This window comes from Uranotaenia lowii, chromosome 3 (genome assembly GCF_029784155.1).
Source record: "Uranotaenia lowii strain MFRU-FL chromosome 3, ASM2978415v1, whole genome shotgun sequence".
Taxonomy (NCBI): Eukaryota; Metazoa; Arthropoda; class Insecta; order Diptera; family Culicidae; genus Uranotaenia; species Uranotaenia lowii.
In genome coordinates this window covers 30606213-30621918 of record NC_073693.1, presented here as the reverse complement: position 1 = coordinate 30621918, position 15706 = coordinate 30606213, and the positions used below count along the sequence as shown (strand labels likewise).

At 34.9% G+C, this 15706-nt stretch overlaps 1 protein-coding gene and 1 long non-coding RNA gene across 2 annotated transcripts; one reads left to right on the top strand and one right to left on the bottom strand.

Annotated features, from left to right (window-relative positions):
• Nucleotides 1-668: 668 nt before the first annotated feature.
• LOC129757485 (uncharacterized) lies at nt 669-1993 on the bottom strand. Its single transcript, XM_055754731.1, has 3 exons — nt 1870-1993; nt 1401-1643; nt 669-1220 (listed from the first exon to the last, which is right to left on the bottom strand). Exons 1-3 carry the CDS (start codon nt 1874-1876, stop codon nt 790-792), a joined length of 681 nt encoding a protein of 226 aa, XP_055610706.1. The 5' UTR covers nt 1877-1993; the 3' UTR covers nt 669-789.
• A 12728-nt stretch (nt 1994-14721) lies between these two features.
• Nucleotides 14722-15566, top strand: LOC129751490 (uncharacterized). The gene is made up of 4 exons (XR_008738724.1): nt 14722-14852; nt 14910-15045; nt 15108-15250; nt 15418-15566. It is a non-coding gene; the product is annotated as an uncharacterized LOC129751490 (long non-coding RNA).
• Nucleotides 15567-15706: the final 140 nt, after the last annotated feature.

Genomic DNA, 15706 nt, shown 5'->3' with positions numbered 1-15706 from the left:
CAAAGTATTTACAATGCATTGAGCGCTCTGCGGATGGAAAAATATTTCTTAAGTGAATTTTAATAGAGTTAAAAAAAATTGCTTTTTGCTGAATTCCTTATAACTGAAATTTTTTTTCATTTTTTAGTATCTTATATAAAAAAGCATTCATTTCAAGCTGAAACAAGTCATTTTTTCATCATATTTTACAACTACATATGAAAAAATGCTCTCCGAAATTCGAATATTTTGCTCAAATACTGCTAAATTGCCAAAGAAAACCTGTCTCGTAGTCAAAATAAAGAAAGCTTTTAATCATAAATTTTACGAATCGCTACACAACGTATTTCAAAGAATGCGACTGATTACTTATTTGGACAATAAGACCCCCCAATCTTCCATAAATTGAAATTATGTTTCAAATCCCATACATATTGTTCGAAATTTCGTAACTATTTTTGACCCTGCGTTTACACGGCTCTGTCGATTGAGGTTAAGCGCAATGTCATACCTTTTGATCTACCTATCTTGGGTGTTGCCCAGGGCAGGGGCCCTAGATGGATTATAAAAAAGTATTCTTGCCTGCCAAAAGGCGCAAACATATGCCTATATACAGAAAATTCTACGAGACATAAAAAAGCAGAGGCAGTTCTCAACCCATGAGTAGATCAAACACTTAGCCTTCATCATATAAACAAAAACTTGATATGGTATAATCAAACCGACTGTTGAAAAATTTGATACATTTTTTTTTACAAACAAAATTGATTAAAAAACTTTTATTTTTATCATGCGAATTCAGTCCCTCTTTCACTTGAGGCAAAGCACCTCGTACTCTGCGTAGCTAATTTCGGCACCTCCGAATGGAATGTACAGACACCCATGGGAAGAGTGAACCTTGCCGGGGGTCTGCGTTCCAGCGTGCAGGGCACGGCCCATGTACAGCGGTTCCCCATCGACGGTGGCCCCAATCTTGACGGCTCCCTCCGGAACGACTCCTCCGGTGGCAAATTCCCACACGAAATCTCCCGCCCTCAGAACCTCGAATTCTTCCTTCATGATTTCCTCCCCTCCCCAGCAAATGTAGGCAGCATTCTGGGCAGGGATGACCTTGGCCGGAAGCATTTCACCCTCGTGGAAGGCACGGCCCGCAAAAATGGGCGACCCATCGGCATCGACTCCGGCTCGCACCATCCCAGCCGGGAAGGGACCGCTCGCGGAACAGTGCTGCCAGCATCCTCCTGTGTGCAGAAGATCGAAATAAAATGTGGAAGATGAGTGTATACGTTGAGGGTTGTCAGTACGATTATTACTTCAACCAATTAGTCAACGGAAATTCATTCTTGACGACGTGTTAGTCACACAATGGAGAGAAAGATTTGGTACTCAGACTCGGAACATTCAAAGGAAAATTTTCATACCCAGTAGATCATCTGAAAAGTGATATTGCTGATGTTGAGCAGTGGAAGCTGGAAGTTCATACTCGTCACCGGACGAAGATGAACTGCTGCTACTGTCAGAGTCGGAAGTTTTGGTTTCTACTGGAAGGTTATGGGGTTGAGGCATGAAGGCTGACCCAGGTCCGTACGAGAGGTCGTATCCGGTCGGATATGGTTGATCGATTCCCATGTTCTCGTAAATGAACCCTATCGGGGGAGGGGGTCCTAAATAGCAGCATCACGGTTTCAAAAATATTGGATTATATCGGAAAATGCACATAATTTGTCCATTTTTTTTGTAGTCGATGAAACTTCACACAGTGCGATACAATAATTATTTTTTTGAAAATAGCCTCTATTGACAAATTTCTTCAACATAGCAAATTCAAATGTTTGAGTTTTTTTTTGTGTTTCATGATTGACAAAAAATAAGTCGTTAAAATATACTCACCAGTCATGATTGTAGAAGAGTGAAATCAACTTTACACCTGCCCCAGATATCGGTTGCACTCACCAAAGAAGCCGTTCTTCAACTGCACAGGTGTCTTCGCGCGAGATTGAACGCTGGCGCGAATTTCCTGCTAACACATCACCAGTGCCAGAAAGATAAGAAACCTTGAAGAGATATTTAAATCACTGGTAAAAAAAACTCACGATAAGATATCAACGAATGGAAGGTGCCCCAAAGGGTGTGTGAGTGCAAATGTTTTAATCCACTTTTTAATTCTTCTGAAAATGGTGAAATATTTTAGTTTATCTATTGATTTCGAAGAAAGGAAAAGGCCCCTTAAGCTCAGTGATTAGAGCTGAGGAACTTAGAACAAACCGTGACAACGGTTTTTTTTCACAAATGTTGCATAATGTTTTTATTTTTATGAAGAGATTAATCACCGTTATGTTATGTTCGAAAGATCGAAATATTCTTTGACGTTCGAACGAAAAAAAAACAACTCCAATTGAGGAACCTTCAAACGAATGCGATTCAAACAAAAACCAAAATAAGGGTATAAGAGTCATATGCTCTATTGATTCATCTGATCGGGCAGAAAGCCAGTCGTGTAGGAGGTTAAAAATAGTATTGTCGGTGTTCAGAAGGGGGTCCGAGGAGTTCCGCTTATCATGCAACTTTTCAACCCTTTCCTTCCAACGAGGTTTTTCACGTTTTGAAAATAGAAATGTTGATTAACAACTAAAGTTCTAGAACAAAAGATGCTTAATTTAAGCCTACTTTAATGTTCCATTCGATGAATTTTGGTTTTCATATATGCTCCATTGGGAAGATAACGATACATAGGGTGTAAATGAAAAACAAGAAATAATTGAACGTGTATCAGATTCATTTGCATATTTAAGATGCATCTCGGCGAGCTGACTGACATTTTTGGCTCAAACAAGCAGGTGTCTCTCAAATATTTTTAAATTTTCACTGTTGCTATATATCAAGGTTTACAGTCAGTAGCATCCATCATTTGTAACACTCAATGGTACCTTGAGGAACCAAAACTCCACACGCAATCATTTAACTGTATTTTTCTTACTATAGTGCTCTGCCAAATCAAAGTAGGTGATCAAAATTTCCTTGATACCTTCTTTCTGTCAGTAACTATACCAACCGACCAATTCAACATAATTTTCCTCAAGGAGACACTTTTGCCAATTATTTGGCTAAGCAATTTAAATTCATGTACCCAATGAAATGGAATCAGACTTTCAATGGATCGTTTTAAGCGCCTTTTGCGTAGTTTTCCGCTAGAGAGATAAAATCTGCCATCTATCATTTTAATATAAAACCTTTCTATTTTTAACAGATGGCGGTGCTAAAGCAAAATCAGGTTAGGGTGACATGAAATCATTTAGATTCTTGATAAATTAAACTGTGAATTAAATGCTAGTATAATCAACAAATAAATGGCCTGAAAATTTTATTCCACAACTGTTGAACAAAAAGAACGTTTGAATTACTTCAATGGGATGAATAAGATTAGTTTTTTTTTCAATAGTGTCAACGGTTCTTAGAACTTATAGAACAAGCATTCCAGATTTCCCGGTTTTATTCCGGATGTATTCACAAAATTTGCTAAATTTACCAAAAAAAGTCAAATTGAGTAAACATAAGTTTTGAATTAGGATCCAAAAACGATTTTTTCTAATTATTTTCATCAAAATTAATTTTAAAAAATTAGAATTATTAAACACAATTTGATGTGCTTCGACGATAAAATAAAGGTTCACGAGAATTTGTCCTATTTTTATTGTCTTGATTAAATATTGGATTACTTTGCTCAGATTTGTTCGGATATGGGTCGGTTTTTGAGATTGAATGCACGGTTTTCCTCGGTTTAAAAAAAAGGGGCCGAAAACGTGCTGGAAAATTGCAGGAATGCATAGTATAGAATTCCATCGTTTTTTGCTCCGCTTACACCCAATCCGAGCACGCACATAGAATCGCTCGATCGTATAGTTATTTTTAATTTGTTGAGAAAAAAAACGAACTTCAACATAAATTAAAACTTCATAAAATCTGCCAGCCTATCTTTTCATGTTTACTTCATGCTTAAGCTTTGCGTTCATTCTTGTTTATTATGAAAATAAAACAAATCTTGCGGTAACTATGGTAACTGTTGTAACGCACTATGAGAGATTGTCATACAAGCAAGCGGACAAAAATATATTCAAAATGTTTTCAACAATTTGACTGTCGTTTTTTTTTTTGTTATAAATAACATTTCAAAATATTAATTTGAATGTGTCTTATATGTTTATTTAAAAGGGTAAAATTCTTTCATGTATTTGTGCAGAACTCAGACCCCTAACCTTTCGGTTGGTATCTCAAACACTCCTAGCCAGATCAGATTTGTGAAAAAAAAACATGTTTGAATAGTTAGGACAATATAGGTAACCCATTAAGGTGCAAAGTTTCAAAGTCAAAGACAGGTGACCTGTAAAACTGATAAGCTCGTTTTATAATTACTTTTTATAGAGTCTAGGTCCAAAAGCTGACAACGGTGAAGTTTTCAATATGCTCCAAATCTTCAGATCGTAACTGAACTCTTCAGAACTTGTTAGAATATCCACGCAAAACTTGAAAAAAAAATCAGCCGGAAAATCAGCAGATCAGCCACTTTATAGAGATTAACGTTTACAACAATATATTATTCGCAGAAGATCTTTATTATCGGTGATCAAATTTGCTTTTTAGTTCTTTTTTAACATAGTGAAGTTTTCAATATCTTAAGAATTGGAGAGTTCCGAAATTTGAGCTTTTCCTTAACAAAGTATCAACTTTCATGTAATATTTAGATGTTTTTTTTCGATTTTTGTCCACGTGATCTCTCATAGTGCAACACAGTGTTATGTTTTGTTGATATTTCTGTGTTTTCTATGCTACTTAGATCATGAGGTTTGATAGCTCTGAGCACTAGTAGCGACTCCACTCGGAAAATTAGCTTTTTCCATCGATCCATTAACAGCATTTAAGCTACTGATTCTTATCACTATTACCTGCTCTTTCGCAAAATGATACCAGATTTCAATCATTTAAGCGACTGGCTCTTTTCAATCTGCCATTCGGCAGAATGGAATCAGACTTCTGACTGCGCATTTAAGCGCCTGATCCATTTTTACTTCTCCTGCTGTTGCATATCGAAACCAGACTTTTCTTTTCGCATTGAGACAACTGGTTCGTTTTTAGTCAATATAATCTTCCAAATCTGCAAGACTTAATCTCACAGAGTCAAAACGTTTTTGAAATATCTTACCCAACAAACAAGCAATTTTTCTCCTCGTCGCCAAATGTAGTATCGGAGAAAAGGATCTGATCTGGAACTAACCCGTTAGCTCTTGCTGGAAGTCCAAATGTCGTTAACCACACGCCGCGCTGTCTGGTACTCCTGATTGTCCCACAACGAATGTAAGTTTTCAAGGCATGCTTGTCTACATAAATTCAACATGGATAGTGAGAAGGGCAATATCGTATAAAATGCCATATTAACCTGAACTATGATACTACAACCATCATTTGATTCTGCTTGCATAAGCAACTTTCTGCACGTCAATACTTTTATTTGAGGGAAATCATTGTTACTTATAGAAAAGCAGCGGCTAGACCAGCCAAGGCAAGGTACTCTAAGAGTACGGAACCTCCGGGCCGGCTGGCTACTGGGTAACCAAGGACATTTACGGATAAAATACAGAAATCGGAAATTTCCTGTTTCTATGTCTTTTTTATTAATGTTTTCATGTGGCGTGTTGTCTGTGTGTATAAAAACAATGTTCTGTGTCTTGTGTGGCGTGTAATTTTTTCACTAACCGTGATGTGCTGCTGTTACTGCTGCGTCGCGACGTCGTAGTTCCGGAAATCCAGTTCCGGAAGCAGGAGGGCCGTCGATATATTGGCGAATCGACGGAGTGCCGAAACTGTCGGCGCCAGCGGGCGTTGCTGGACTCAGTTAATGCAGGCGTCTTCCTTCTTTGACTTTTAATCGGCCTGCCCACGAGAGTGCCCCGTATCCGGACAGGCCGAGAAGGGAAGTCCTCCTTGGAAATTAGGATTCTGCAGAACCCGAGGACGATGATGATGCTGATCCTTTACGATAAGGCGCGAGACCACAAGGGATCTGCGGGCCGAGCCGTGACGAAGACAATCCGGTATCCGGGTGAATTCCGTAGACGTTCACAAACACTTAACAGGAACTTGACTTCACACACGGACGCCTGGTATAGAAGAGACTCGAAAAACGGAAGCAAGCTTCCTTTTCGGCTTTTTCGTTTCATTTTTCAAATATTCCTCCTTTTCCTCCAATATCAATTGACAGCAGCTTGCAGAAATGTAGCCTACTGTGGTGCTATCTTGTTGTGAGACTTTACAAAAACATGAATTTTCTAATATAACATACAAAACTACAAAATGAAAACAAAAATCAAACGATTTGTAACCAACCGGTTACACTATCCACCACTCCAATGAAAAAATGTGAAAATACGAAGTGTTTTGCATTTTTTTGTTTCCAGAACAATCCTTCGCATTTATCGAATTGTGGCAGACATATTACATTTAAAACGACAAAGCATAATTAAATTTTTCATATTTGTAATGCATCTTTAGGGCTAAACATGCATAAAATAATAAATAAAAACAAACTTCAATTCAACGTGCACTGAAAATTAAAATTACTTTAAGACTATGGTGAATAAATAAATACATAATTAATAAACAAGCCAAAATTTAAATAAACGTGCACGAATCATTAAAAGTATCTTACAACTAGAGAATAATAAATTAACATGAATATCACAGATCATATTTGAAAGCGCACATTAAATAAAAATCCAAACGTGGTAATAAATAACACACAACAGGTTAAATTCATTTAAACGTGCATCACAAATATAATCTAAAACTATTCACTTAACTTATATCACTATTGTAATTACATGCACAATGAAACTTTCAATTTCCACTTTATTTGTTTCACCAAAATCAACATATTTTTAAACTAAAATACTTATCACTATGTTGCGCAACACTTAAACGATCGATCGTACTAAATGACTGTTACGACAAAAATAATTTACATTCAACCGCTAAAAGCCAAGCTAGACAGACGTGTGAAGTAATCCAGTGGCCCGTTGAGTTCGGTTTTCGAATACTATAGAAGCTTTTGAGAAATGTGCTTTCTCTGAAATTATTTGAGTTGAGTCAAACAATCATTTGGTTTTTTATATTTTAATTGGTTCCATTACCGTTTTTACTCTGTTTATGTAACTACGAACCGTGAGTACTTACTATATTGAATAAGAATTAGTTTTAAGGTTGAGATAAAATAAGAGAAAAATTTAGGTTAGGATTGAAATGACGCCATGATGAGTGGGAGGCAGTCTAATGAAGACCACGGTGGAGGAGACGACTCCGACGACTCCGACATCGAATTTACTTTAGCGAATGATACACCGAATCTAAAACGACAAAGAAGTGATGAAAACATGAAGAATGAAAAGAAAAAATCTAAAATTGAACACATGACGGAAGAATCATGTACAAGCACACCAAACGAAGCAGATGATGAAAATAATAAGAGAAAAAATAAAAAAAATCGTAAGAATAATAAAACATCAAATTGGATAAGAAACCCTATTCATAAAACACTCTTTATTGAACCAAATACAGATAACGAAACCGAATCAAAAACAAATAACGAAATCAAACTTAATACAAATAATGAAACAAAGGATAATAACCAAAAAAAATCTCCAACGCATTTCATCCATGTAATGGAAATAGCAAAAATTCTTCGAAATATAGAAATAAAAACATATAAAACACTAACACAGGCTGGAAAGGGACGATTCAAAATAACATTTGAAAAACCCTCCCAAGCTGAACAATTATTGAATTCCAAATTACTTAAAGAAACATATAATTATAAAGTATACATCCCTAAAATGTTTCAATCGTCCTATGGAATCATCAAAGGAATTCCAAAATCTTTGACAGACCAGGAAATAAAAGAAAATATCGAATGCAATAAAAAAATCGAAGAAGTCCAAAGAGTTACAAAAATCAAATTTGAAAACGGAAAACCAATTGGTGATCCGATACCAACCCTTGCCGTGAAAATAAAAGTAACCGGAGAAACACTTCCTGAAACGGTCAAAATCTATGGTATAAATGCCAAAGTAGACGCATACATTTTCCCCCTTAAGCAATGCCAACAGTGCTGGAAATTTGGCCATAAAATCAAATCTTGCAAGAGCAAAATACGTTGTAAGAAATGTGGCCAAGAACATAACTTGAAAGATTGTAAAGCTAACGACCAAAACTGTATACACTGTCAAGGTAACCACGAAGCAAACTTTAAAGAATGCCCTGAAAGAATAAGGCAACAAAATATTAATATCACAATGACAACTCAAAAACTCACTTACTCTGAAGCTATAAAATTTCACCCCAAAAAATCTCAACAATTCAGACTTCAAATCCATTCCCAGCAAGATTTTCCCAACATCCAACCATCAACATCAAACTCATTAATAACTCAATCCGCAGGTCCGAGTACAAGTAATAAAAATATGACTATTCCGAGCCCAATAGTAAATCCATTCGTAGGCTCAAGTACAAGTAAGAATAATATGATCATTTCAAACCCAATTAACAAAAAAACGGAAATAGAAACGTTAACTCATTACCTGAAAACAGAAATAATGAAAGAATTAAAAATGAACCGAGTATACGATAAAATTAAGGCGATTCAATTAGAAATCAAGGAACAAACGAGCAAAAAAACAGGAGACTGGAACTCAGATCTTCTGCTTATTAAAATAAATGACGAATTAAATAATTTGTTCAACATACCAACACAACATAATGATGTAGAATTACCTCCAGATAAACTGTTATAAAATCAAAAACTATCAATTTTTTACGAAATAATTAAAGCATTTTTTTACATTTAAGCTCTTTTGTTTTTTATTTAATAAAATTTTTAACAACGTCATTATAGTTAAAAATGAATACTACAGCGAGAGATTTAAAAATAATTCAATACAATATTAATAGTATTAGACCAGCCGAGAAAAGAGCGCTTTTAAGTCAATTTTTAAAAAGTAATCACATAGACGTAACAATATTATCAGAAATATGGTTAAAAGATCAAGAAACCTGTAATATACCGGGATATAAATTTCCTAGAGTGACCAGAACCAATGGTTATGGTGGAGTAGGTTTCTTAATCAAAAATGAAATCGCATTTACTGAGATTACAATGCCAGATTTGACCCCGATAGAAGTTGCTGCAGTTAAACTAATAAATACAATAGAACCTATACAATTAATCTCAATTTATATTCCCCCAGCACCAATTAATAACAGCCAAATTAAAGAACCATTAATCAAACTTTTCAGACACATAGAAATGCAAAATATGAACACGATTTTAGCAGGCGATTTTAATGCGCACAGTTCTTTGTGGAATCACGCAGATCATAACTGCTCTAGAGGAGAGTTATTAGTGCACATGCTAGATAACACAGATCTGATAGTTATCAACGACGGTTCTGCAACACTCATTAAACCTCCCGATACAATACCCTCGGCCATTGACCTCACGATGGTGTCTTCAGATATTGCACATAAAATAAATTGGAAAATACTAGACTATGAAATCTCAGGGAATCACAAAATGATCGAAATAGAAATCATGAACTTTACACCTAACTTCAAATATTCAAACAAACAAATAAACAAAACGAAAGTCATCAAGAAGCTAAACGATAGGAGTTTCGAAAAAATCGACACAGCTGACGAGTTGCAAGAATCATTTGAAAAAGTAATCAGGGAATCGGAATTCACTCCCAAAGCTAATAATAATACACCCAAACCATGGTGGACCAGTGAAATTAAAAATCAGCTAGAGGAAAAGAACGAAAAATTAAAAGCTTATTATAGGAACTTAACACTCGATAACTACATTGATTTTAAAAAAAGTAGAGCAAAACTGAAATATATGATAAGAAAAGAAAAACGAAAATCTTACAAAGAATTGATTGATAAATTAACACCTGAATTACCTTCGAAACAATTATGGAATTACGTGAAAATGCTGAGCGGAGGCTTTTCCAAAAAAGAAAACATACATCTATTGAACAATAAAGAACTGACACAAAGTTTCATTGATCTTAATTTTCCAGAGATCTCAGACGACATAAAATATCAAATAAAACCTAAAAACAACACGATAACTATAAATTGGAAAGATGTCAAAAATGTACTGAATCAAAAAAAAGATAGCTCAGCCCCAGGATATGATAAAGTTTCGTATCACATCCTAAAACAACTTGACGTTAAGATAATCATTAAAATAACAGAAATCCTTAATAAAGTCTTTCAGGAGAATTCAATACCGAATTCATGGAGAACAGTAAAAATTGTCCCAATAAACAAACCAGGGAAAAGCCAATTTGAGCCAATAGGTTATAGACCAATATCGTTAATACAAGTTTTTCTTAAAACAATAAATATTATCATTAAAACCCCTTTAGTTAAATTCATCGAAAAACACAACATCATACCGAAATACTCTTTCGGATTTAAGAAGAAAACATCTGCAGTAAATTGCATCAATGCATTAATTTCCAGAATACAGACGACTAAGCGCAACAACGAAATCGCAGTAGTTACTTTTATAGATTTAAGTAAGGCGTTCGATAATGTAGATGTAACTATGTTATTAGAAACGTTAGACGAATACAATTTCCCCGCAGAAATTTGCAACTGGCTATTCGAATACCTCAAACATCGAACTACAGTAGTAACACTAAATGATGGAACAGATATATATAGGAAAACGAACAAGGGATTACCGCAAGGGTGCCCCCTGTCACCCATCCTGTTCAATATATATACCGCCAGAATTCACAAGATAATCCAAAACGAAGCTTATTGTTTTCAATACGCGGATGACTTTGCTATGTTGGTCATACCCGCATAAACCAGGATTGTAACCTAACGTTCTCTCCAATAGTCGTAAACGATTTTATTAAGTGTAGCAAAGATGTTTAGCAAACGATATTTCAAACTGTAAAAAACATTGGTTTAACCGTGAATTCCCAATCGACAGTATTTTTAATATGTCGTTAGGTTATGTAACTGTTAAAAACTGTTAAAACAATTGTATGGGAGAACTGTTCTACAAGCAGTTAGGTTAAAGTCCCAAAATCAATTGTGGAAAACGTATTGGGATCATCGAACTGTAATCGTTATAGTTTGTTCTGAGGATCTTTTACATCTAAACGTTTACGTTAATAGTTCTGTAACGATTTGACCTTATATTATTCCAACATTATGCGGACTGTTTTGAGAACCGTTTGTGAAAAAAGCACGCACACAAACGTAATGCAAATTGGGAAATTTTCGGATAAGAATGAGAAAGCTATTTAATTTCATAATTTTATTGAATTACCTTAAGAAAATGACACAAAATAACTCGCTTCAGATGTCCATTTTCGTTCCGATTCCTCCTGTTGCAATTGATTCAATCATCATACCTTGTAAAACGATCCGGCGCCAGCAAAATTATTGTGTGTGAATGGTCCGTGAAGTTTTCCTCCGGAATCGATGAAATAGCCGAAATGCAGAGCAATTTCCCCCAAACTGCATGGTCCAACTAGTCAATCGGAAGCTGCAATCCGTACCACGGAGTGAGACCAGTAACACTATGAGGGCCCCAATAGTAAAACCTAAAACATAAGAAACAAGATCATCGTATTTATTCTAATATGATTTTTAGTTTCACTTACCTGGTACAAACAGTAATGTCCTCGGGTTTTTATTTTTATTCCGGCGAGATGATTGCTCTGCTCTAGCAGCAAATTTAGAGAGATTCGATCGAATATTCGCGCTTACCGATAACAAAAATTTTTTCCGAAAGCAGCCAAACAAAAGGAATCAGGCCGTTTGCTACAGTGGTGCCAGGTGCAATGTTTTATCAATATTTGTAAAAATATTGAGATGCAAAATGTAAATGTTTTATTAGAGATGATTAGGATGATCATGCGTTGTAACTTAAGAATGTTATGATAGCATAAATAATCTGTTAATTCGAATTAGAAATTCCAATCAGATCCAATCAAAGTTTTGAATCAAAAATGCCTTACACAATGCAAACGCAAATTTGATGTTTCTATGTCTGTTTGCCAATTTACAAAACAACCAAAATTATTGTAATATTGCTGTATTTATGTGAATCATGTTCAATGAAATATATATTGGAACCGCATAAAGTTTATTCACACGTATTTTATTATTACAAGCAAAACAAATGAAGTAAAATTGTATTCAATTCCAGATGGATTGGCAAATAAACGCCCATAATTATCATGAATAAAGTCACTTAAAGTGTTGTTAACAGCATCGCGTAAAAATTGTACCTAACCTCATTTAGTAAAACCGTAAAATATTAAGCGTATATATGAGTCATATAAAAAAGAAAAGAAATATATAAAAGATATTTTCATTGATGCGTACCGATTTTTATGCAAAACCATCTGGCATCTATAACCGCGGCGTTTCGTTCATTTTTTTCGTGAGTTTGACAAAAGGAATGAACGGTATAGGTAACGGTTCGTGATAATTTTTACGATTAAAGAAGAAATGACGGAAACCGTTCATACCATTTAAAAACCTTTCCAGATACCATCACTCATTTATATTAACTTTCATGTTTCGTTCTTATCGTTGTCGAAGTATCGTTCAATGTTACAGTTGCGTTTACAGGAACAATCACTTTTTCGGAAGACGTAAATGTATCGTATAGATTATTCGAGATACAGTTTTTTAGTATGCGGGTAGCTAAGAGCCCCACTCTCGCTGCTGAAAAAATGAACAATGTGTTAAACAAAATCAAAGAAGTATTCACACAATTGAAACTTACCATCAATCCAGACAAATCTGCCACAGTATGTTTTACAAATAAATTACAAACCCTAAACATAAGTATAGATAACAATACGATTCCCACCGCACCACTCCAGAAATATTTAGGACTGTATATAGATCACAAATTAACTTTTAAAAGACACATAACAGAAACAATAAAGAAAATTAAAAATAAAACAAATATCTTAAAAATGCTTAGTCGAAAAACACATGGAGCACATCCTAAAACTTTACTACAAATAAACCAATCTCTTATAAGATCACACATAGATTATGCAATAACCATTTATGCTAAAGCTTGTGATACAGAAATGAAAAAAATTCAAACAGCATACAACACTTCTTTGAAAATTGCAATGAGACTACTAAAATCTACCCCAAATCAGGTACTGCTCAGTGAAACAGGTGAAATACCCATCAAACAAAGAGCAAACTACTTAGCACTTAAAGAAATAAGCAAATCATTTTACTACAGAAATAGCCCAATATTAGATTCAATAATTCCATTAATTAATTCTAATACACATTTCAGTCAAACCTCTTTTTTGGAAAAAATTACAATAGATAACTACTACTTACTTAGTCAAATGTGTGCACTAAATAATACAATAGAAGACAGACCAGCTAAGTTGGAAATACATACAAGCATCGGAAAAATCAATAAAAAAAAACTCTAACATATCAGCTTTGAAACAAATAACATTAAACGTAATAAGAGATAAGTACAATGAATTTTATCTAATATATACAGACGGATCAAAAACCAAAGAACATACTGGTTACGGTTTTTACGATGATTATGAAAAGATCTCTAAAAGTTTTAAACTCAATCCAAATTTCACTATTACTAATGCCGAGTTACTAGCTATTCTAGAAGCAATTAAATATGCGGATAACAAAAAATTAAGTAACGTCTGTATTCTCACAGATTCAAAAAGTAGTTGTGACCTATTGAAAAATAATAAAACTGATAATTACATCATAAATGAAATAAATAACTTCACAGCTAAAGCAAGTCTCCAGAAAGTAGTAATTCAATGGATTCCTGGACATTCTAACATTTTAGGGAATGATAGAGCTGACATTGCTGCCAAAATGGCCAAAACGAAAAATTTTACTGAACCCTTCGGTCTTACCTTAGGAGATGCGCTTTTGACACAGAAAAACAAAATAGTTGGCGAATGGAATAGGAATTACCAAATAATATCCCAAGAAAAGGGAATAAAACACTTTACAATTATGCCTAACATTCATACCAAACCATGGTTCCATAATATGTTTTTCAACACCAACACGACAGTACAAATATCAAGAATAAGAACATTCCATACTGCAACAAAGGATCGTCTCCAAAACTGGGGTCTGATTAGCTCCAACTTGTGTGACCACTGTGGGGTGATCGAAGACCTCGATCATCTCCTTTTTGATTGCACAAAGTTCACCACTCACCGTACAGTCTACAATTTTCTTGAAAATAAAACTAGCTTCCTACAAATGTTAGAAAGAAAACAATATAGTGAGTATAAACTCTTCGCAGATTACTTGGATGAAGTAAAAATAAATGTTTGAGCCTGTAAAGTTAGCTTTAAATATGATTGTTTACTAAACTTCACTCAAATGATATTTTGATCGCGTAACGTTCAATTGTCAATCGACATAAAACTCAACACCATTGGCTTTATGGAACACCCATGGTCCGTGCCAAAAACTCAAAACGAAAAAAAAAAAAAAAAAAAATAATAATTTAATAAACTAATAATTACAGTACCCTATAAATAATAAGTATATACAGCACCCTATTCGGAGATTAGATCACTTTTAAAATGATCCTCACGAGCGGGCAATTGTTGGCGGGCAATATCTCACTGATCGGATTTTGACCGATCTGTCAGTCAGAATATCCCAATGCGTGTTTGTTTATCTACTAGCATATTTTTGTTGAAACCTTAGTTTTAAGTAGGTGGTTTATGCTTTTACAAGCTGTATTGCATCGCTATGCTGAGGTGAGTTTTTCTATTTGACTAGGACGTGTCAGGGTACGATTTTTTTTTTACTTTTAGGTTGACGATCATCTTCAAAGTTGGTGGCATTTACTGCTGCCCAATAAACTCTTTTGTCCCCAAAAGAGATATGCAGCTAAATGTAAAATTTTACCAGAACACCGTTTTAATATCTTTGCAGCGAAAGATGAAATAGGTGAGTACATTAATATTCAATTACCATCTTAGAATGGTTAAAGTGATTATTCTTTTGATCAGTTTCAGAGCTGGCCAGTGCTCGTAGGGTAATCCCTTCACGCACACACCACATACCACCGCACCATGAAAGAGCCACGACGGGTTTACTCTTCCATCGTCGACGGTTGCCTGTGCCGTTATGAGTTCCCGGATTGATTCTCCAGGTAATGTAATTTAGCAATTTTAATAACATTTTCTTTATTGTGTGACTTGACACCCGCTTTGACTTAACGACTAGCAAAGTTCTCTAAACTCTAGTCTCATGCGTGGGTGTGTCAAGGCCTAGATAGCCGATTTCTTATTAATTTGTTTGTGTTTTTCTTTTTCACAGGATTCCTATGAAGTCGCGCCACCGACTCAACGTTGACTTTACAATTCTTGCAGGCCGTGGCGTACAAAGCCATAAAGCCACTCGAATTAAAAGCCAAGTTGGTCCGTGCTTCTTCAACTCTCATGAAAAACCCTTTGAACCTAAAAAGAACAAACATGTATAAAATTTAATAAATTTCACAAACTAAATAAACATTTATATCACAGTATTTTTTTATATCACATTCCGAATTCAATAAACCTATTCCAAGCCGTTTTTTTTAAATTCAATTAATGAAGTTTAAGCATGT